Genomic DNA, 22,304 nt, shown 5'->3' with positions numbered 1-22,304 from the left:
TCAAAAAAAAAGGGGGCAACTGCTGTTTAACATCAGTTTTATGGTGAAAACTTAGGTGAAGTCGACTTCACATGAAGTTAATATCTAAGAGCCGTTAGATGAAAATTTAGTCAAATTATCTAAGGGCTCTCAAGGTGAAAACTTAGGTGAAGTCGACTTCACATGAAGTTAATATCTAAGAGCCGTTAGATGAAAATTTAGTCAAATTATCTAAGGACTCTCAAGTATCAACTTCACATGAAGTCGACTGCACCTGAGTTTCTTCCCAGTTTTATATATATATTCTCACAACTCTGATAAATCAACAAAGAATATAAATATCTGTCCTTTTTTAGAAATCTCTAAATTACACTTTTTATTTCTTTATTTATAAATTTTACACTTTTTTTTACAATATTATAATAAAATACATTTTAATTCATTTTTCAAAAATACTCTTCAATAATAATAATAATAATAGAAAATATGTATTTTATTAGTATAATAAATGTGTTTGTTTTGAATATTTTACCACATTATAAAAAATTTTAATTGCTACAAAAAAATTAATTTAACATTATATATATATTTCATCATTAATGATAAAATATTAAAAATAAATTGGAATTATTTATATTAATAACATAAATATTTTACATTTATAATTTAAATCAACAAAAGAATTATTTTTAATCTACATATATATCATTTCTATTTAAGGATAGTTTTGTAAGATGCATTAAATTGTACCTTATTTTTATTTTATGAGAGAAATATGTAGGTTTTGTAAATTGAGCAAAAGGAAGTTTTTTGACATTTCTCAAAAAAAGGAGTATCATTTTCTCTTAAAAATACAAAGCACATGCTCTTTTAATTTGTTGAAATAAATATCTTTTTGTATTTTCAATAATTAGAATTATGCATCAATTAATTTTGATAATAATAATATTAGTATAGATTAGTTTATTGATTTTTTTTTGTTAAGGTTGACATTGACTTTGGCTTTGACTTTTGAGTTACTTCTCATCAAAGAAGAAGCAGCTGGATCTTGAGAGAAGCTCTGCTACTAATTGCTTCTAATCATATCATTTGGTTTCTGACTAAATTCTACATAGAATCAATAAACCACATTTTAGTCCTCATGGCTCTCTATTTTATTCTATTCTTTTGTTCTAACTTGTTACTAATTACTTAAGAATAATCATCGTTAACTAATTAAAGTATAATTGTTAATCCATCAAATACTAAGAAACTTATTTGTGAGAAATTTGTGTGCTATTAATCCTTACTTACACACTACTTCTCTTGTAAACTAATACTGTTATTTACTGGTAACTGTAGGGTCGTATTTAAACCAAAGAAAATATGGCAGCTGCTATTGTGGGAGGGGCATTACTCTCTGCTTCTCTACTTCATATAAGATCATTTCCACTAGGGTATATAAAAAGTTTTACCCATAATTAAAGTGATCTGCGTGCAAATTAATAAATAAGATTACTTCAAACATTACAGAACAAAATGAGGAAACACCCAAAATTGAAGTAATCTGTGATCCAACAATAATAAGTAGCCAAAATAAGGAAACACCCAAAATAATCACAATGACCACAACTTTTTCCTACGCCTACATGAAATGGCAAGCATTTAAAATAACTTAAAAGAACAAAAAACTGCATAAGCATAACTCTGAAGAGGAATTGAATTTTAACAGGGTTGAAATTTTAAAAAGTTAAATCATACTCTACTATCTACCACAATAATGCAATAAACCCTAAACAGATAAACATATTGGGTGTTAATATTGCAATTCACATCAAAAACAGATTCAGTGTCAATATCCTAACTCACAACTAACTTCATTATATTATAATTTGCAAATACTAGCTCACTTTTTCATGACATTATCTTGAATAAATTGAAAATAAATTCACCCAACAACATATTTAGAACCAAAATTAGCATGATGAATGAAAGGGAACAACAGTTAGTCAAACTAAGGGAACACCAAAAGTATTTACGGCACCCTGATCTTCGGTATCCTTAAATGAAATGCAAGGAACTTAATTGCAAGCCAGAACCAAGGATTGACCATAATCTTTTGCATACATGACACTGGATATCTCGTGATACAGAACATCATTACTAAGATTAAAAATATTGCTCTTGGTCTTCAATATAACAAGATATTGTAATAAAATGTCTAGTTGACCATAAGATATGATAGCACCCACGGAAATCATGAAAACAAGTAAATATTTCAAAGGAACTAATAACATTGGCAAAGGAATTACCACACATATATATCACCTAATAACTGCTTCTAGTTCTATAAAATTTTGATTCTTAATCTTCACTGCTTACATTCCTATGCTTGCAATAACATGCTACACATGTTGTATCATCTAAAGTTCTCAACATTAAGGTTGCAACATGCTAAGATCTAATCACTATAACTACTACTAGTAGGAATTACGTACCATTCTTGTACCCAAGCCATATGATTCAAGCTCTATTGCACTCTTCTGGTCTATCTTTGTAATCATTGGTGTCACATTTTCCAGACCCTGCAGATAGAAATTGTTGTTTATATTTCCAGGTGCTAATGTGATATGTAATTCTTGGACTTGATAATTATGATGACAAAACAGCGATAGAACACTAAAAGCAGCTCCCTCATTAAGTTTTCGTTATGATACCCCTCCCCTCCCAACCATCCCTCTACAACATCATTTTAAGATCTTAAGTACATCTAACTTTTCCAGTGGCAAAAAATTCTCTCATTAGTCGGTACTTCATCATCTTTTCTTCGTATTAACTATCTCACAACAACAAAATTAAGAATACACATAGTTACCATCCTATTAGACATGTATGTAACAATCTAAGAAAGCAATCTTATTCTAGTTGCTATCCTGTTAGACGTGTATCTAAAGATCCAAGAAATCATATGCTGCATCAAAAATTTACTCCGAATAAAAAAAGAACTAAAATCAATACTCTGACACGTAAGTTTTTTGGTTCCAACACAATTGGAAATGGAGATACACAGGATCAAAACCACCTTCACATAGTCACATAATTTCCACAGAAAAAACTAATGAAGGTATATACATCATAAATAGAGCATCTACATCATAGATAGGGCATACTTAGGGTACTTTTGGCAGGGTAATAGGATGTCATATTTTATTTCCATCCTTATATTATTCATTCCTGTTAGTACAATCCCATGACTACTATAAATAAGGTTTCAGCTTGCCATCAAGCTTGTTCACCATACAAAACATATGTCATGAAAAGATAAAGTAACCAATAACTAAATAAAGAAAGTGAAAATTTCACTACTTTTACAATGGGATGGTTGCGAAAATCAATCTTCACTCTAGAAAATCATGTTCTAGATTCTTACTAATGAAAAAATCAACGCAACTTCATTTGTCTGTAAACTTCATCCAACAGTTGGCAAAAATTAATAAACTTATGCAACAAGTAGTCATGATAAGGATGTTAGAATTTCATGCACTTGTATATATAAAGTTTGCAGCCAAAATAAAAGTGATCCGTCTACAAATTTGGATCCAAGAACAAGAAGTAGCCAAAGTAAGGAAACACCCAAAATAATCACAATGACCTGAACTTTGCTGACAGAATAAAAAGCTGCAGAAGCAAAACTTTGAATAGGAACCAAATTTTAACAAGGCTGAACCAAGCTCTCAACATAATCAAATGCATTGACGTAACGAGTGTTGGACAAGATCTTAACGCGTTTAACACTATTATCTCTTCGGTCATAAAAAACTTCCTCAAAACGATGCTTGCCTCTCAACATGAAGACATTTCCATTCTCAAATATAAATCCTGGAAATAGCCTTTCAACACCGAGATGCTGAAAACTAATCTTTAGCAATTGAGTCCAAGAATTTTCATCTCCAAACTCCTTCATTTGCCATGCAATAAAATGAGTGTTCTTGTAATCATGAAGAAGATACAGGCTATTTCCCCAAACTCCCAGAGTTGGCTCTTCACCGGGGATCTCATCGATACCCTTTGGAAGCGGAATCTGTTTACTTGTATCCGATTTCAGGTCAAAAGAAACAAGCATTAACATATCAAGTATAACAGCATCCCAATCATAATCAGCTCCATGCGGGTTACGGAGAGCTAGCCAATTAAGAGTGCCACCGATGAAGTGGCCATTATCTTCAGAAGAAAATGGAAAAGCAGGAAAACTGTTGATCCTCTTCCATGAACTGCCACCAAAGCTATAAACTTGCGTAGTTACTGTTCCAGAAGAATCCCAAATGATAACCAGTACCTTGTAACTGTCACTTGACTCATCATACCCAAACCCAAAAGCATTATGCATATTGACACGTAAGCACGGCGAGTTCTCTGAAATAAACCCTGTGAGAGGGTTCAATAAACGCAACCAGATATCGCAAATATCGTTGTTGGGGTGGTCAAGAATATGGGCCACACAAACCAACCCGTTGCATGAACCCACAACCCAGTCTTGTACGTGTAGAGAGTAGCGATTCTCTTGAGCATCAAGAGTGGATGATGGATTTTGGATGAAAGATTCAACGCTACTAAACACTAAGCCCCATTTTTTTTCTTCATCTAGGGTGAGCGGTTTTGTTCGCGTAAAGAGGAGGATGTTATTTTTGGGTGATCGGTGAAGGTGAAGTTTGACGAAGTGAGGGTCAGAGATGATGGAGTTCCATGACTTGCACACAAGCTTCAGGCGCGTGAGAGGCTTTGCAGGAACCCAAGAGAGGATCTCCATCACCACCACTTCACACAAGAGGACGGCCGCTGTTGGGTGTTGAGGCTCCATGTGCATTCCCTCAAAATGCAATTGTGTCTCTGGTGGCTAGGGTTTAAGATTGACCAGGAAATGAAGAGATGACATGTGTCCTGTTATTGTTGTGGTTAGTGGAGATTATCAACGTCTTTTCTGAAAACGAAAAATTTCAAATTTGTGATGGCGCACACATTTTTGGGATTTTATTAATATGTAGGGGTGTGAAAGTAATTTCATTTTCTAAGTTGTTTATGGCAGAGCTAAGAAATATCTTTTTGTATTTTGAATAATCAGAATTATGCATCAGATGATGATAATAATACATATTAGTATATTGAGAACAGAAATAGAAAATTCTAAACCATCCATGTCTTACTAATAATGAGAACAGAAAAACTCAATCTCTTGAACTCAATAATTACATCAATTATCCAACTAAATAATTGCATCACAGTTATCATAAACTGATTTCAAAGCCTAGGAGCAGAGTGAAATTAAAAACATGAGGCATATAATAAATCAAAAGATCACCAATTGCAAATTTTTTAACAAGAACAGAAGTTAAGAACAATGAAATTAATAAATCATTCACGAAATTAAAAACAGCAGCAACATTTAGCATTCAGCAACAATACCATATCTGAACTCAACAATCAGCATTCATCAACAAACATTACAAAACATTAACCAATAATCACACTAAACCTCCAACCAGCAACCAGCAATGACAAAATAGCAACAAACATTAGTACATAAACATTCCGAAACAGTGATGAGACTAAACCTGCACCCAGCAACCAGCAATTACAAAACAGCAACATTATAAAACATTACAAAACATTACACAAAAATTTGAACAAAAATTCCAGAAATTAAAAAGAACAAGAAGATCGAAGCAAAATTAAACAGAGCCATCACTCATCACTCATGAGTAACCACTAACCATGGCAAAATTAAAAGGAAGGAGCTGATGCGAAGCAAAATTAAACAGACTAACAGAGCCATCAGTAACCAGAAGCAAAATTAAACAGATCCATCACTAACCTTCTACGGAGACACAGATGGCAACCGGCGAGATGACGACGATAGGCGAGGCGACGGCAAGCGGCGACCCAACGGCATGCGGTGACCCAACGTCGAGCTGCTCCAAGCCACGAACAGAGAAGACAGGGAAGATGGGGATGACGAGTCGAGCTACCTGGTTCCGGACACGGGGAAAGAGGAAGAAGTGGAGGCGCCGAGAACCTGGGGACAGCGGCGGCAAGGATCCTAGGGCTAGAGTTCTCTTTGCTTTGCTTCAGAAGGGGCGAGTGGGGGATGCGGGTGCACGAATGATTCTTGATTTGGAGAAGGGGGTGTTTCAGGATTTTTCTTTTTTTAAAATCACAAAACAACGTTGTTTTTATAGAACCGTCCGGTTATCGGTTCGATTTAACCGGCCGGTTCTCGGACGGTTCAGCAGTTTCTGAACGGTTTTTTATTCAGCAGCTATTAGAACCGAATCGGAACGCTTTTATGGTCGGTTTCCGATTCGACCGTCCGGTCCGGTTCGGTTTTTAAAACTATGGTTTTTGAGTTATTTACTTATTTCTCGTCAAAGAAGCAGCAGCTGGATCTGGATATGAAGGGAATGAAGAATCTTAGTTGAGAGAAGCTCTGCTGCTAATTGCTTCTAATCATATCATTTGGTTTCCGACTAAATTTTACTTCTAAGGTAAGAATTCAGCTCTTTCTCTTTTTCTCTCTTCTTTAATTAGTGAGGTTCAAAATTAGAGGAAGAGACTGTAATAACATATGATAGAATCAATAACCACATTTTGGTCCTCATGACTCTCTATCTTATCCTATTCATTTGTTTTAACTTGTTACTTATTACTTAAGAATAATCATTATTAACGGATTAAAGTATAATTGTAAATCCATCAAATACTAACAAATTTGTTTGTAAGAAATTTGTATGTGCTTCTTTTTGAGACTATTTTGACTATTTTTTTTAATAAAAAGTTCAACACAACAAGATATAAAATACAAAGTTACTAAATAATAAAACAGAAAATTAAACTGTAGTTATCTTTGACTTGCCATCAACAACTAGAAGGATCAAAATCAGCCTACTCTTTGTAGCTCTTAATCGACTTATTGATAACCTCCACGATTTCTGAATATTCTGTCATTCCTTTCCAGCCAAATATTCCAATGATAGCACAAAAACCAATCAACCACCTATTGCGTTCATCCTTCCTAGCAGGAGTTCCTGTCCAACTCTTGAAATGTTGCTTAATTGTTTATGGAACAGACCATAGTTTCTTATAGACAATTTGACTATTAATCCTTACTTACACACTAGTTCCCTTGTAAACTAATACGGTTATTTACTTGTAACTGTAGGGTTTTATTTAAACCAAAGAAAATATGGCTGCTGCTATGGTGGGAGGGGCATTACTCTCTGCTTCTGTTCAGGTGTTGTTGGATAAGATCATTTTCAATGAGTTCTTGGACTTCTTTAGGAGAAGGAAGCTTAATGTTTCACTTCTTGGAAAGATGAAGAAGACATTGCTGAGTGTTCAAGCTGTTCTAAATGATTATTTGAAAGACTAGAGCACTATGCACAGCAAATACACATCCTTCAACTGAAAGAAGGTGTTTCCAACAGTGTTTGGCAAGGGATCATGAGAGAAAGAAACTTAGAGAGTATTTGGTGTCAGAAGATGTTGGTGCTAGTGGCAATAAAATAGGAGTGATTTCAATTGTTGGCATGGGAGGGATTGGGAAAACAACCCTTGCTAAACTCCTATACAATGATGATGAAGTTAAAGACAAGTTTGATTTAAAAGCAGGGGCATGTGTTTCAAAGGATTTTGATGGTTTTCAGGATCACTAAGACTGTGCTTGAATCGGTTACCTCAAAAACAACAAATACTGATAACTTGAATACTCTGCTACGCAAACCTTTCCTATCTTCCATTTGACATCTCTTCCATTTGGAGCAAATAATTCCAGTGAAAGGTCCAACCTAGACGGAATCGGAAGAGAAATTGTGAAAAAATGTGATGGTTTGCCTTTAGCTGCAGTTGCATTGGGGGGTCTTCTTCGCACCAAATTGTCGAAAAATGATTGGAATAAGGTACTTAGAAGTAACATTTGGGATCTTCCAAATTTGAATGTGCAACCTGCTTTGCTACTAAGGTACTTAGAGCTTGCTGTTGTCTGATTGTAAGTTTCTCACTGAATTACCTGAGGAGATAGGAATGTTGGTGAATCTTCGCCACCTCGACATTAGTGGGACTCAATTACAGGACTAGAAAATCTCCAAATTTTATCTGGGTTTGATGTTAGCAGACAGCAAAATGGATTGAAGGTGGGAGAATTGCAAAAATTTCCCAATTTGCAGGGGAAGCTCTGCATTTCAAAGCTACAAAAAATTGTTGAACCCTGTGATGCTTCACAAGCCAATATGAAGAAGAAAGAACAAATTGAGGATCTGTCATTAGAATGGGATAGCTGCACTGCTGAAGAGACCCAACATCTTGTATTGGAGCACCTGCAGCCTTCAACAAACTTGAAGAAACTAACCATCAAATTCTATGGTGGAACCTGGTTTCCCAACTGGTTAGGTAATTCCTCATTTGCAAACATGGTGTATTTGTGCATCCCAAGTTGTCACTATTGTTCATTACTACCACCTGTTGAACAGCTTCATAATCTTAAAGAACTCATCATATTTGATATTATCTCAGTGAAGACTATTGGTCCTGAATTTTATGGATGTTCTTCTCCTTCATTTCAACCATTCCCTCCTTGTGAGAACTTTGAATTCCCAAATCATGAATCCCTGCGTAGTTACACGGCACTTGAATCTTTGACAATATGGAATAGTTGTTGCTCACTGACATCATTTCCCTTAGGCTCTCTCCCTGTGCTCAAGTAGCTCTACTTTATAGAATGTAAGAATCTGAAATCATTTTCAATTTCAGAAGAACAAGATGCACCCCAGTGTCTCACATTTCTTCAAGGTTTCTACATTTTAGAATGGCCTAAAGTTGCTCACGTTCCATGCATTATTATGGATAAGAAGGTCATCATTTGAGTGTCTAGTGAGCCATTGAAATATTATGAATGTGTAGAGTCATATCCTTAGAACACCGTTTTCTTCAATATTTTTATAAACTCACCATTCCCCATGTAAAGGATAGTTTCCCTTCCCTTTCCTTTTCTGCCAATCTGAGGTTTGCATTTGTGCACCCTTTTTCTTCCGCTTCTTTCTTTTGCAGAAAATAAGGCAAGGAATGCTAGAAAGTCCATTGTGTGACAAATTGATACGTAATTATATTCCTAAGATGACAAACGTTGTCTGTTTGATCAACTTGAAAACTTGTTGATTTTCAATACAAACAAGTTATACATAAAATCATTTTTATATTGTTCCTTTGCTAGTTTCAGTATTAAATATAGCTGCTACTAAATCTGAGCTTGGTCTTATGGTTCAAGATTCTATTTGATAGCGGGAGGGACCCTGTTTTGGGGAAGAGAAATGACTCAAAAGAAATGTAGATATGAGATTGTTTCTTTGATATTTATAGAAATCATGAAATGGCCATTAACAAAAAAATTCAGAAGAAATAATCACAATTCTTTGGTTTAAATAAAAGTCATTCAGAAATTCCTGGTTTTGACTTTTAGGCTATTGACATGTAATTGGATTTGGGGACTTGGGATTCTGTCAACCATGAATGGGTCTGATTTTGGTAAATGTTACGATATTCATATGGTTTGTCTTGGTGTTTGTGGCTGTTCTTGGGTCTTCTGTTGTTGATTTGTCTTGCCATATTTTGGATCTCCATCGAATTTTGTGCACATAGCATTTTTGTTTTGGAAATATGCAAACATTTTCCCACTTGATGTGGTAGTATGTTATAAATTTATGACAAAATACATGACTTGTAGGAGTTGTTTTAATTAAGTTACTTAATCGACTGATCTTTATTATTAGCATCAAAGCAAATAACAATAGAATCTTTGTATATGTTTGATGGAATAATTTTCTTTCATTTTTAGCAGAAAATGCTTGATTGCCACTGTTTGGAAAAAAAATTATTAACTTGTTAACTTAATTGGCAGTGTTACTTGATGAAGAGAAGCTCACAGCATATGGTGCAACCTCATGCAGCCAAGTTCAGCTCATGCATGCATGGTTGGCGTGACTAAATTAAGTAGATGATAGCTGTAGAGTTAGTTATTGTTACTTGCCACGTAGGATCAGTTAGTTAGAGGCTAAGTTAGTTGTAGTTTGCTGCTATATAAGCCACGTGTATCAGCTACTTTCATTTGAGATCTTTCACTTTAGATTGACTTTATTCATTAATTCCATTTAATCTCTTTTCTCAATTCTCTCCAACTTAGTGTGCTCTTTCTGCTTCACTCAATATGTCATTGTTTTTATATAATAATTAAATATTTTATATTGTGAAATTTTAATTTTTTTATATTTTAAACTCTTTAAACTATCTCTTTCCAATCAAACTTGTTTAGTTAGACTTTTTAATTCGCATGGATGAAGAATCTAGGCCAACACTTAGATAAACAGATTGGGTGTTAATATTGCAATTCATATCAAAATCAGATTCAGTGTCAATATCCTAACTCACAACTAACTTCATTATATTATAATTTGCAAATACTAGCTCACTTTTTCATGACATTATCTTGAATAAATTCACCCAACAACATATTTAGAACCAACATTAGCATGATGAATGAACAGAAACAACAGTTAGTCAAACTAGGGGAACACCAAAAATATTTACGGCACCCTGATCTTCTGTATCCTTAAATGAAATGCAAGGGTTTAAAGCCACTTGCATGATTTCAGAAGAATTCATAGAAATCAACCGTTGACAAGGAACTTAATTGCAAGCTAGAACCAAGGATTGACCATAATCTTTTGCATACATGACACTGGATATCTCGTGATACAGAACATCATTACTAAGATTAAAAATATTGCTCTTGGTCTTCAATATAACAAGCTATTGTCATAAAATGTCTAGTTGACCATAAGATATGATAGCACCCATTGAAATCATGAAAAAAAAGTAAATATTTCAAAGGAACTAATAACATTGGCAAAGGAATTACCACACATATATATCACCTAATAACAGCCTCTAGTTCTATAAAATTTTGGTTCTCAATCTTCACTGCTTACATTCATATGCTTGCAATAACATGCTACACATGTTGTATCATCTAAAGTTCTCAACATTACGGTTGCAACATGCTAAGATCTAATCACTATAACTACTACTAGTAGGAATTACGTACCATTCTTGTACCCAAGCCATATGATTCAAGCTCTATTGCACTCTTCTGGTCTATCTTTGTAATCATTGGTGTCACATTTTCCAGACCCTGCAGATAGAAATTGTTGTTTATATTTCCAGGTGCTAATGTGATATGTAATTCTTGGACTTGATAATTATGATGACAAAACAGCAATTGAACACTAAAAGCAGCTCCCTCATTAAGTTTTTGTTATGATACCCCTCCCCTCCCAACCATCCCTCTACAACATCATTTTAAGATCTTAAGTACATCTAACTTCTCCAGTGGCAAAAAATTCTCTCATTAGTCGGTACTTCATCATCTTTTCTTCGTATTAACTATCTCACAGCAACAAAATTCAGAATACACATAGTTACCATCCTATTAGACATGTATGTAACAATCTAAGAAAGCAATCTTATTCTAGTTGCTATCCTATTAGACATGCTTCTAAAGATTCAAGAAATCATATGCTGCATGAAAAATTTACTCCGAATTAAAAAAGAACTAAAAACAATACTCTGAAATGTAAGTTTCTTGGTTCCAACACTATTGGAAATGGAGATACCCAGGATCAAAACCACCTTCACATAGTCACATAATACATCATAAATAGAGCATCTACATCATAGATAGGGCATACTTAGGGTACTTTTGGCAGAGTAATAGGATGTCATATTTTATTTCCATCCTTACATTATTCATTCCTATTAGTACAATCCTATCTCATGACTACTATAAATAAGATTTCAGCTTGCCATTAAACTTGTTCACCATACAAAACATATGTCATGAAAAGATAAAGTAACAAATAACAAAATAAAGTGAAAATTTCATTACTTTTACAATGGGATGGTCGCGAAAATCATTCTTCACTCCAGAAAATCATGTTCTAGATTCTTACTAATGAAAAAATCAACGCAACTTCATTTGTCTGTAAACTTCATCTAACAATTAGCAAAAATTAATAAACTTATGCAACAAGTAGTCATGATAAGGATGTTAGAATTTTATGCACCTGTATATATAAAGTTTGCAGCCAAAATAAAAGTGATCCGTCTACAAATTTGGATCCAACAACAAGAAGTAATCGAAGTAATGAAACACCCAAAATAATCACAATGACCTGAACTTTGCTGACAGAACAAAAAGCTGCAGAAGCAAAACTTTGAATAGGAACCGAATTTTAACAAGGCAGAACCAAGCTCTCAACATAATCAAATGCAATGAGGTAACGATTGTTGGAAAAGAAATTAAGGCGTTTAACACTATTATCTCTTCGGTCATAAAAAACTTCCTCAAAACTACCCCTGCCTATCAACATGAAGATATTTCCATTCTCAAATATAAACTCTGGTAATAGCGTTTCAACACCGAGATGGTGAAAACTAATCTTTAGCAATTGAGTCCAAGAATTTTCATCTCCAAACTCCTTCATTTGCCATGCAATAAAATGAGTGTTCTTGTAATCATGAAGAAGATACAGCCTATTTCCCCAAACTCCCAGAATTGGCTCTTGAGCGGGGATCTCATCGATACCCTTTGGAAGCAGAATCTGTTTGTTTGTATCCGATTTCAGGTCAAAAGAAACAATCATTAACATATCAAGTGTAACAGCAGCCCAATCATAATCACCTCCATGTGGGTTACGGAGACCTAGCCAATTAAGAGTGCCACCGATGAAGTGGTCACTATAATCTTCAGCTAAAATCGGAAAAGCAGGGAAACTGTTGATCGTCTTCCAAGAACTGCCACCGAAGCTATAAACTTGCGCAGTGACTGTTCCAGAAGAATCCGGAATGAGAGTCACTACCTTGTAACTGTCACTTGACTCATCATACCCAAACCCAAAAGCATTATGCACATTGACATGTAAGCACGGCGAGTTCTCTGAAATAAACCCTGTGAGAGGGTTCAATAAACGAAACCAGATATCGCAAATATCGTTGTCGGGGTGGTAAAGAATACGGGCCACACAAACCAACCCGTTGCATGAACCCGAAACCCAGTCTTGTACGTGTAGAGAGTGGCGATTCTCTTGAGCATCAAGAGCGGATGATGGATTTTGGATGAAAGACTCAACGCTACTCAACACTATGCTCTGTTTTCCTTCTTCGCCGAGGGTGAGCGCTGGTGTTCGCGTAGAGAGGAGGATGGCATTTTTGGGAGATCGGCGAAGGTGAAGTTTGACGAAGTGAGGGTGGGAGATGATGGAGTTCCATGACTTGCAGACAAGCTTGAGGCGCGTGAGAGGCTTTGCAGGAACCCAAGAGAGGATCTCCATCACCACTTCACACGAGAGGAGCGCCGCTGTTGGGTGTTGAGCCGCCATGTCCATGCCCTCAAAATGCAATTGCAAAGGTAGTTTTGGCATTGGGTTTTTTTGAGTTGATAATGATTTTTATAAATAATGTAAATAATAGATTTGAAAATTGATTCAGTAAAATAAAAATATTTTAATTTTAAAGAAGAGAAGTTACCCTAATATATGTAGGGATGTCGGCGGGGCGGGGGCGGGGATGCTTCCCTACTCCCCGTCCCCGCTCCAGAATTAATTTCCGTCTCCGTTCTATTTCCTGTCATGGGGGATAATTGTCCCCATCCCTATTCTCCGTATTTCCTGCGTTTTCCGCGGGTCCTATTCCCCATCTCCCTATATTTAATATTCATATGGAAATTATAGTAAAAAATATAAAAAAAACAAAAAAACAAACTAAAAAATATTATTACAAACACACAAACATATTTTATCTAAGATTATAAGTCCAGAAATACAACATAGCAAATCATAGTCCATAAAATAAAATCTTAAAATGCAACTTCCATTATAAAGAAAGCAATAAAACAAAATCTTTAACATCAAATATTCTTTCATTGTCGGCATAAAACTTCCAACAAATATCTCCATGTTCTCTGTTAAAACAATAGAGACAAATATGTTAACATACAGTGACGAGAATGGAAGCAAACACGCAGACACAGAAGTGGAGAGGAGAAGGACGCCGTGCCTGAGGAGAGAGAACGACGCGGTGAAGCTGCTAGGGTGACGGCGCAAGAGTGGCCGGTGGCTAGCTGTGAGGGTTTTGAAGTTTGAACAAAGTGGAGAGTGAGTGAGTGATTGGAGTCTGGAGAGTTGGGGTTTGGATGGGAATAGAGAGTTAGAGAAGGCGCAGCAACAAAGGTGAGAAGGGAATATAGGGTTAAGGTTTTTTAATGGGTGAAATTACTAAAATACCCCCTATGTTAAAAATAAAGTAAGAGTATTTAAGTAACTTTAACAATTCGGGGAATTATCGGGGATGGGGCGAGGATCCCCGCTCGGGTCCCCGCGCTTGTCTCGGGGGAATTTTGCTCCCCATCCCCATCCCTACAGGAAAAATTCCCCATCATCGGGGCTCCATTTGGGGCGGTCTCCGCGGAGATCCTCACCTGTTGGAAATTTTTGACATCCCTACTAATATGGAGTGTAACTGTATTATTTATAAATTCTTAATTTTTTAATTTAAAATTAAAAATTAATTAATTTTAATTTTTTTTATTCTATTGTTTATGTTCTTTACTATTTATATTGTTTCTCTATATTGTGTTTCTGGAGGCTAGGTTTTAAGATTGACCAAGAATGAAGAAATGACATGTATCCTGTTATTGTTGTAGTTAGTGAAGATTATTAACGTCCCTTCTGAAAACAAAAAATTTGTGATCGCCCACACATTTTTGAGATTTTATTAATATGTAGGGGTGTTAAAGTAATTTCATTTTTTAAGTTGTTTATGGCAGAGTTCATTTTAGGGTTTGTCCAATTGCAAAAGAATTTTCTTTTTTGGTGAATGGCTGCGGCATGATTTGTTGATTTTGTAGTGCTGGAATTTTGAAATTTTTGTATGTTTTATGTATGTTTTGTAATCCCAACTTTGAGAATGTTGTAGAGCAGCCATGGTTGTAATTAAGGTTGTGAGTGAGTCAAGTTAGTTCGTGAGCCAGCTCAAACTCGATTTGTTAATAGTTTGATAAGCTAAATTTTTGAGTTGGGGAGCCAAGCTTGAACCTGAAATTAAACTCATAAATTAAATGAGTTGAGCTTAAGTTTTGATAAACTTACCTCATTAATTCATGAGCAGACTCGATTATATATATAATATTAAAAATATAGATTAAATTCAAATATGATATGCATATTAATAATTTAATATATACCGATAATCATATAAATGATATGATTGCTTCTAATTATATCATTTGGTTTTTTGACTAAATTCTACTTCTAAGCTAAGAATTTAGCTCTCTCTCTTTCTCTCTTCTTTAATTAGTGAGGTCCAAGATTAGAGGGAGAGATGTAATAACATCTGCTGATAGAATCAATAAACCAAATTTTGGTCCTATTCATTTGTTCTAACTTGTTACTAATTACTTAAGAATAATCATCATTAACTAATTAAAGTATAATTATAAATCTATCAAATACTAAGAAACTTGTTTATGAGAAATTTGTGTGCTATCAATCCTTACTTACATACTACTTCTCTTGTAAACTAATAGTTATTTACCGGTAAATGTAGGGTCTTATTTAAACCAAAGAAAATATGGCTGCTGCTACTGTGGGAGGGGCATTACTCTCTGCTTCAGGTGTTGTTGGATAAAATCATTTCCAATGAGTTCTTGGACTTCTTTAGGAGAAGGATGCTTAATGTTCACTTCTTGGAAAAATGAAGATGACATTGCTTAGTGTTCAAGCTGTTCTAAATGATGTCGAGGAGAAGCAGATCATAAATCCTGCTGCCAAGGAATGGCTGAATGAGAGAAAGAAACTTAGAGAGTATTTGGTGTCAGAAGATGTTGGTACTAGTGGCAATAAAATAGGAGTGAGTGCGATTGTTGGCATGGGAGGGATTGGGATTGCTAAACTCCTATACAATGATGATGAAGTTAAAGACAAGTTTGATTTAAAAGCATGAGCATGTGTTTCAAAGGATGGTTTTCCTTCCCTTACCATTGAATGGATGGTCATTTGACTATTACCTATCAAACAAGGTAATATATGACTTGTTTCCCAAGTTAAAACAGTTGAGGGTATTATCTTTGTCACACTACAAGAATATCTCCGAGTTACCAGACTCCATTGGAGCTTTAAAACATTTGCGGCATTTAGATCTTTCTGGCACTAACATTAAAAGGTTGCCTTCTGTGGTTTGCAAGCTCTACAATCTACAGAGCTTGCTGTTGTCTGATGGTAAGTTTCTCACTGAATCACCTAAGGAGATAGGAATGTTGGTGAATCTTCGCCACCTCGACATTAGTGGAACTCAATTGCAGGACTAGAAAATCTCCAAACTTTATCTGGGTTTGTTGTTAGCAGACAGCAAAATGGATTGAAGGTGGGAGAATTGCAAAAATTTCCCAATTTGCAGGAAAAGCTCTGCATTTCAAAGCTACAAAACATTGTTGACCCCTGTGATGCTTCACAAGCCAATATGAAGAAGAAAGAACAAATTGAAGATCTGTCATTAGAATGGGATACCTACACTGCTCAAGAGTCCCAACATCTTATATTGGAGCACCTGCAGCCTTCAACAAACTTGAAGAAACTAACCATCAAATTCTATGGTGGAACCTGGTTTCCAAACTGGTTAGGTAATTCCTCATTTGCAAACATGGTGTATTTGTGCATCCCAAGTTGTCACTATTGTTCATTACTACCACCTGTTTGGACAGCTTCATAACCTTAAAGAACTCATCATATTTGATATTATCTCAGTGAAGACTATTGGTCCTGAATTTTATGGATGTTGTTCTCCTTCATTTCAATCATTTCCCTTAGGCTCTCTCCCTGTGCTCAAGTGGCTCTACTTTATAGAATGTAAGAATCTGAAATCATTTTCAATTTCAGAAGAACAAGATGCACCCCAGTGTCTCATATTTCTTCAAGCTTTCTACATTTTAGAATGGCCTAAAGTTGCTCACATTCCTTGCATTATTATGGATAAGAAGGTCATCATTTGAGTGTCTAGTGAGCCATTGAAATATTATGACTGTGTAGAGTCATATCCTTATAACACCATTGACTCTTGAATTTTACTTGTTTCATAGGTTGTAGCAAACTATTTGTGAAACATGCTTGTGGAGTTGGGGGAAACTTGCTGTAACTTGAAGCAGAGGATAATATTCTCCTTCGAATTTTATGGCGCACATAGCATTTTTGTTTTGGAAATATGCAAACATTTTCCCACTTGATGTGGTAGTATGTTATAAATTTATGACAAAATACATGACTTGTAGGAGTTGTTTTAATTAAGTTACTTAATCGACTGATCTTTATTATTAGCATCAAGGCAAATAACAATAAAATCTTTGTATATGTTTGATGGAATAATTTTCTTTCATTTTTAGCAGAAAATGCTTGATTGCCACTGTTTGGAAAAAGAAAAAATTATTAACTTGTTAATTTAATTGGCAGTGTTACACTGTTACTTGATAGAGAAGCTCACAGCATATGGTGCAACCTCATGCAGCCAAGTTCAGCTCATGCATGCATGGTTGGAGAGACTAAATTAAGTAGATGATAGCTGTAGAAAAGAGGCTATGTTATTGTAGTTTGCTGCTATATAAGCCACGTGTATCAGCTACTTTCATTTGAGATCTTTCACTTTAGATTGTGTTTATTCATCAATTCCATTTAATTTCTTCTCTCAATTCTCTCCAATTTAGTGTGCTCTTTCTGCTTCACTCATCAATCTTTAAAGCATATTATCAATATGTCATTGTTTTTATATAATAATTAAATATTTTATTTTGTGAAATTTTAATTATTTTTTTTTTATATTTTAAACTCTTTAAACTATCCCTTTCCAATCAAACTTGTTTAGTTAGACTTTTTAATTCGCATGGATGAAGAATCTAGGCCAACACTTAGATAAACAGATTGGGTGTTAATATATTGCAATGCATATCAAAATCAGATTCGGTGTCAATATCCTAACTCACAACTAACTTCATCATATTATAATTTGCAAATACTAGCTCACTTTTTCATGACATTATCTTGAATAAATTCACCCAACAACATATTTAGAACCAACATTAGCATGATGAATGAACAGGAACAACAGTTAGTCAAACTAAGGGTTTAAAGCCACTTGCATGATTTCAGAAGAATTCATAAGAGTCAACCGTTGACAAGCAACTTAATTGCAAGCCAGAACCAAGGATTGACCATAATCTTTTGCATACATGACACTGGATATCTCGTGATACAGAACATCATTACTAAGATTAAAAATATTGCTCTTGGTCTTCAATATAACAAGCTATTGTCATAAAATGTCTAGTTGACCATAAGATATAATAGCACCAGTGGAAATTATGAAAACAAGTAAATATTTCAAAGAACTAATAACATTGGCAAAGGAATTACCACACATATATATCACCTAATAACTGCTTCTAGTTCTTTAAAATTTTGGTTCTTAATCTTCACTGCTTACATTCCTATGCTTGCAGTAACATGCTGCACATGTTGTGTCATCTAAAGTTCTCAACATTACAGTTGCAACATGCTAAGATCTAATCACTATAACTACTACTAGTAGGAATTACCATTCTTGTACCCAAGTCATATGATTCAAGCTCTATTGCACTCTTCTGGTCTATCTTTGTAATCATTGGTGTCACATTTTCCAGACCCTGCAGATAGAAATTGTTGTTTATATTTCCAGGTGCTAATGTGATATGTAATTCTTGGACTTGATAATTATGATGACAAAACAGCAATAGAAAACTAAAAGCAGCTCCCTCATTAAGTTTTTGTTATGATACCCCCTCCCCTCACAACCATCCCTCTACAACATCATTTTAAGATCTTAAGTACATCTAACTTTTCCAGTTGCAAAAAATTCTCCCATTAGTCAGTACTTCATCATCTTTTCTTCGTATTAACTATCTCACAGCAACAAAATTCAGAATACACATAGTTACCATCCTATTAGACATGTATGTAACAATCTAAGAAAGCAATCTTATTCTAGTTGCTATCCTATTAGACATGTATCTAAAGATTCAAGAAATCATATGCTGCATGAAAAATTTACTCCGAATTAAAAAAGAACTAAAAATAATACTCTAACATGTAAGTTTTTTGGTTCCAAAACCACCTTCACATAGTCACATAATACATCATAAATAAAGCATCTACATCATAGATAGGGCATACTTAGGTACTTTTGGCAGGGTAATAGGATGTCATATTTTATTTCCATCCTTATATTATTCATTCCTATTAGTACAATCCCATCCCATGACTACTATAAATAAGATTTCAGCTTGCCATCAAGCTTGTTCACCACACAAAACATATGTCATGAAAAGATAAAGTAACCAATAACTAACTAAATAAAGTGAAAATTTCATTACTTTTACAGTGGGATGGTCGCGAAAATCATGTTCTAGATTCTTACTAATACAAAAATCAACGCAACTTCATTTGTCTGTAAACTTCATCCAACAATTAGCAAAAATTAATAAACTTATGCAACAAGTAGTCATGATAAGGATGTTAGAATTTTATGCACCTGTATATATAAAGTTTGCAGCCAAAATAAAAGTGATCCGTCTACAAATTTGGATCCAACAACAAGAAGTAGCCAAAGTAAGGAAACACTCAAAATAATCACAATGATCTTAACTTTGTTGGAAGAACAAAAAGCTGCAGAAGCAAAACTTTGAATAGGAACCGAATTTTAACAAGGCTGAACCAAGCTCTCAACATAATCAAATGCATCGAAGTCAAGATTGTTGATATTAACGCGTTTAACACTATTATCTCTTCGGTCATAAAAAACTTCCTCAAAACGATGCCTGCCTTTGAACATGAAGATATTTCCATTCTCAAATATAAACACTGATAATAGCCTTTCAACACCGAGATGGTGAAAACTAATCTTTAGCAATTTAGTCCAAGAATTTTCATCTCCAAACTCCTTCATTTGCCATGCAATAAAATGAGTTTTCTTGTAATCATGAAGAAGATACAGGCTATTTCCCCAAACTCCCAGAATTGGCTCTTCACCGGGGATCTCATCGTTACCCTTTGGAAGAAGAATCTGTTTATGTGTATCCGATTTCAGGTCAAAAGAAACAATCATTAACATATCAAGTGTAACAGCAGCCCAATCATAATCACCTCCATGTGGGTTACGGAGACCTAGCCAATTAAGAGTGCCACAGATGAAGTGGCCATTATCTTCAACACAAAACCGAAAAGCAGGGAAACTGTTAATCGTCTTCCAAGAACTGCCACCGAAGCTATAAACTTGCGTAGTAACTGTTCCAGAAGAATCCCGAATGAGAGTCACTACCTTGTAACTGTCACTTGACTCATCATACCCAAACCCAGAAGAATTATGCACATTGACACGTAAGCACGGCGAGCTCTCTGAAATAAACCCTGTGAGAGGATTCAATAAACGGAACCAGATATCGCAAATATCGTTGTTGGGGTGGAAAAGAATATGGGCCACACAAACCAACCCGTTGCATGAACCGGAAACCCAGTCTTGTCCGTGTAGAGAGTGGAGATTCTCTTGAGCATCAAGAGTGGATGATGGATTTTGGATGAAAGATTCAACGCTACTTAACACTAAGCCCCGTTTTGCTTTTTGGTCGAGGGTGAGCGCTGGTGTTCGCGTAAAGAGGAGGATGGCATTTTTGGGTGAACGGTGAAGGTGAAGTTTGACGAAGTGAGGGTGGGAGATGATGGAGTTCCATGACTTGCACACAAGCTTCAGGCGCGTGACAGGCTTTGCAGGAACCCAAGAGAGGATCTCCATCACCAGCTCACACAAGAGGACCGCCGCTGTTGGGTGTTGAGGCTCCATGTCCATGCCCTCAAAATGCAATTGCATTATAAGTTGCTTGTGTCTCTGGTGGCTAGGTTTTAAGATTGACCAGGGAATGAAGTGATGACACGTGTCCTGTTATTGTTGTGGTTAGTGGAGATTATTAACGTCGTTTCTGAAAACGAAAAATTTGTGATCGCGCACACATTTTTGGGATTTTATTAATATGTAGGGGTGTGAAAGTAATTTCGTTTTCTAAGTTGTTTATGGCAGAGCTAATAAATATCTTTTTGTATTTTCAATAATCAGAATTATGCATCAGATGATAATAATAATAATAATAATAATAATACATATTAGTATATTGACAACAGAAATAGAAAATTCTAAGCCATCCATGTCTTATGTCTTACTAATAATGAGAACAGAAAAACTCAATCTATTGAACTCAATAATTACATCAATTATCCAACTAAATAATTGCATCACAGTTATCATAAACTAATTTCAAAACCTAGGAGCAGAGTAAAATTAAAACATGAGGCATATAATAAATCAAAAGATCATCAATTGCAAAATTTTTTAACAAGAACAGAAGTTAAGAACAATAAAATTAATAAATCATTCACGAAATTAAAAATAGCAGCAGCATTTAGCAATAACCATTTAGCATTCAGCAACAAGACCATATTTAAACTCAACAATCAGCATTCATCAACAAACATTACAAAACATTAACCAATAATCACACTAAACCTCCAACCAGCAACCAGCAATGACAAAATAACAACAAACATTAGTACATAAACATTCCGAAACAGTGATGAGACTAAACCTGCACCCAGCAACCAGCAATTACAAAACAGCAACATTATAAAACATTACAAAACATTACACAAAAATTTGAACAAAAATTCCAGAAATTAAAAAGAACAAGAAGATCGAAGCAAAATTAAACAGACCCATCAGTAACCAGAAGCAAAATTAAACAGAGCCATCACTCATCACTCATGAGTAACCACTAACCATGGCAAAATTAAAAGGAAGGAGCGGATGCGAAGCAAAATTAAACAGACTAACAGAGCCATCAGTAACCAGAAGCAAAATTAAACAGATCCATCACCTTCGACGGAGACACGGATGGCAACCGGAGAGACGACGACGATAGGCAAGGCGACGGCAAGCGGCGACCCAAAGGCGAGCTGCTCCAAGCCACGAACAGAGAAGACAGGGAAGATGGGGATGACGAGTCGAGCTACCTGGTTCCGGACAGGGGGAAGAAGAAGAAGTGGAGGCGCCGAGAACCTGTGGATGGCGGCGGCAAGGATCCTAGGGCTAGGGTTCTCTTTGGTTTGCTTCAGAAGGGGTGAATG

At 35.3% G+C, this 22,304-nt stretch overlaps 3 protein-coding genes and 1 pseudogene across 10 annotated transcripts; 1 reads left to right on the top strand and 3 right to left on the bottom strand.

Annotated features, from left to right (window-relative positions):
* Positions 1-745: 745 nt before the first annotated feature.
* Positions 746-6,142, bottom strand: LOC130954487 (F-box/kelch-repeat protein At3g23880-like). 5 transcript variants are annotated; one of them, XR_009076317.1, is made up of 4 exons: positions 5,828-6,142; positions 3,611-4,936; positions 2,457-2,543; positions 746-1,449 (listed from the first exon to the last, which is right to left on the bottom strand). XR_009076317.1 is itself a non-coding variant. In XM_057881232.1 (2 exons), the coding sequence occupies exon 2, from the start codon at positions 4,820-4,822 to the stop codon at positions 3,671-3,673; it is 1,152 nt and encodes a 383-aa protein (XP_057737215.1). In that variant the 5' UTR covers positions 4,823-4,936; positions 5,828-6,142; the 3' UTR covers positions 2,574-3,670. The 5 variants fall into 5 exon arrangements, 1 of the variants encoding a protein (XP_057737215.1); XR_009076316.1 differs by lacking the exon at positions 746-1,449 and having other exon boundaries at positions 1,458-2,543; XR_009076318.1 differs by lacking the exon at positions 746-1,449 and having other exon boundaries at positions 1,458-2,543; positions 3,611-4,896.
* Positions 6,143-7,195: 1,053 nt separating this feature from the next.
* Positions 7,196-10,170, top strand: LOC130957818 (putative disease resistance RPP13-like protein 1; annotated as a pseudogene).
* A 550-nt stretch (positions 10,171-10,720) lies between these two features.
* Positions 10,721-13,463, bottom strand: LOC130954488 (F-box/kelch-repeat protein At3g23880-like). Of its 3 annotated transcripts, none has more exons than XM_057881234.1 (2): positions 11,945-13,463; positions 10,721-11,191 (listed from the first exon to the last, which is right to left on the bottom strand). In XM_057881234.1, the coding sequence occupies exon 1, from the start codon at positions 13,440-13,442 to the stop codon at positions 12,291-12,293; it is 1,152 nt and encodes a 383-aa protein (XP_057737217.1). In that variant the 5' UTR covers positions 13,443-13,463; the 3' UTR covers positions 10,721-11,191; positions 11,945-12,290. The 3 variants fall into 3 exon arrangements, with proteins under 3 accessions (XP_057737217.1, XP_057737216.1, XP_057737218.1); XM_057881233.1 differs by having other exon boundaries at positions 12,123-13,463; XM_057881235.1 differs by having other exon boundaries at positions 12,231-13,463.
* A 4,907-nt stretch (positions 13,464-18,370) lies between these two features.
* LOC130954485 (F-box/kelch-repeat protein At3g23880-like) lies at positions 18,371-22,293 on the bottom strand. Of its 2 annotated transcripts, XM_057881231.1 has the most exons (3): positions 22,055-22,293; positions 19,666-21,066; positions 18,371-18,781 (listed from the first exon to the last, which is right to left on the bottom strand). In XM_057881231.1, exon 2 carries the CDS (start codon positions 20,995-20,997, stop codon positions 19,834-19,836), a length of 1,164 nt encoding a protein of 387 aa, XP_057737214.1. In that variant the 5' UTR covers positions 20,998-21,066; positions 22,055-22,293; the 3' UTR covers positions 18,371-18,781; positions 19,666-19,833. The 2 variants fall into 2 exon arrangements, 1 of the variants encoding a protein (XP_057737214.1); XR_009076315.1 differs by lacking the exon at positions 19,666-21,066.
* Between the last annotated feature and the right edge of the window lie 11 nt (positions 22,294-22,304).

Source organism: Arachis stenosperma, chromosome 10 (genome assembly GCF_014773155.1).
Source record: "Arachis stenosperma cultivar V10309 chromosome 10, arast.V10309.gnm1.PFL2, whole genome shotgun sequence".
Classification (NCBI taxonomy): Eukaryota; Viridiplantae; Streptophyta; class Magnoliopsida; order Fabales; family Fabaceae; genus Arachis; species Arachis stenosperma.
This window is presented reverse-complemented; position numbering and strand designations above follow the sequence as displayed.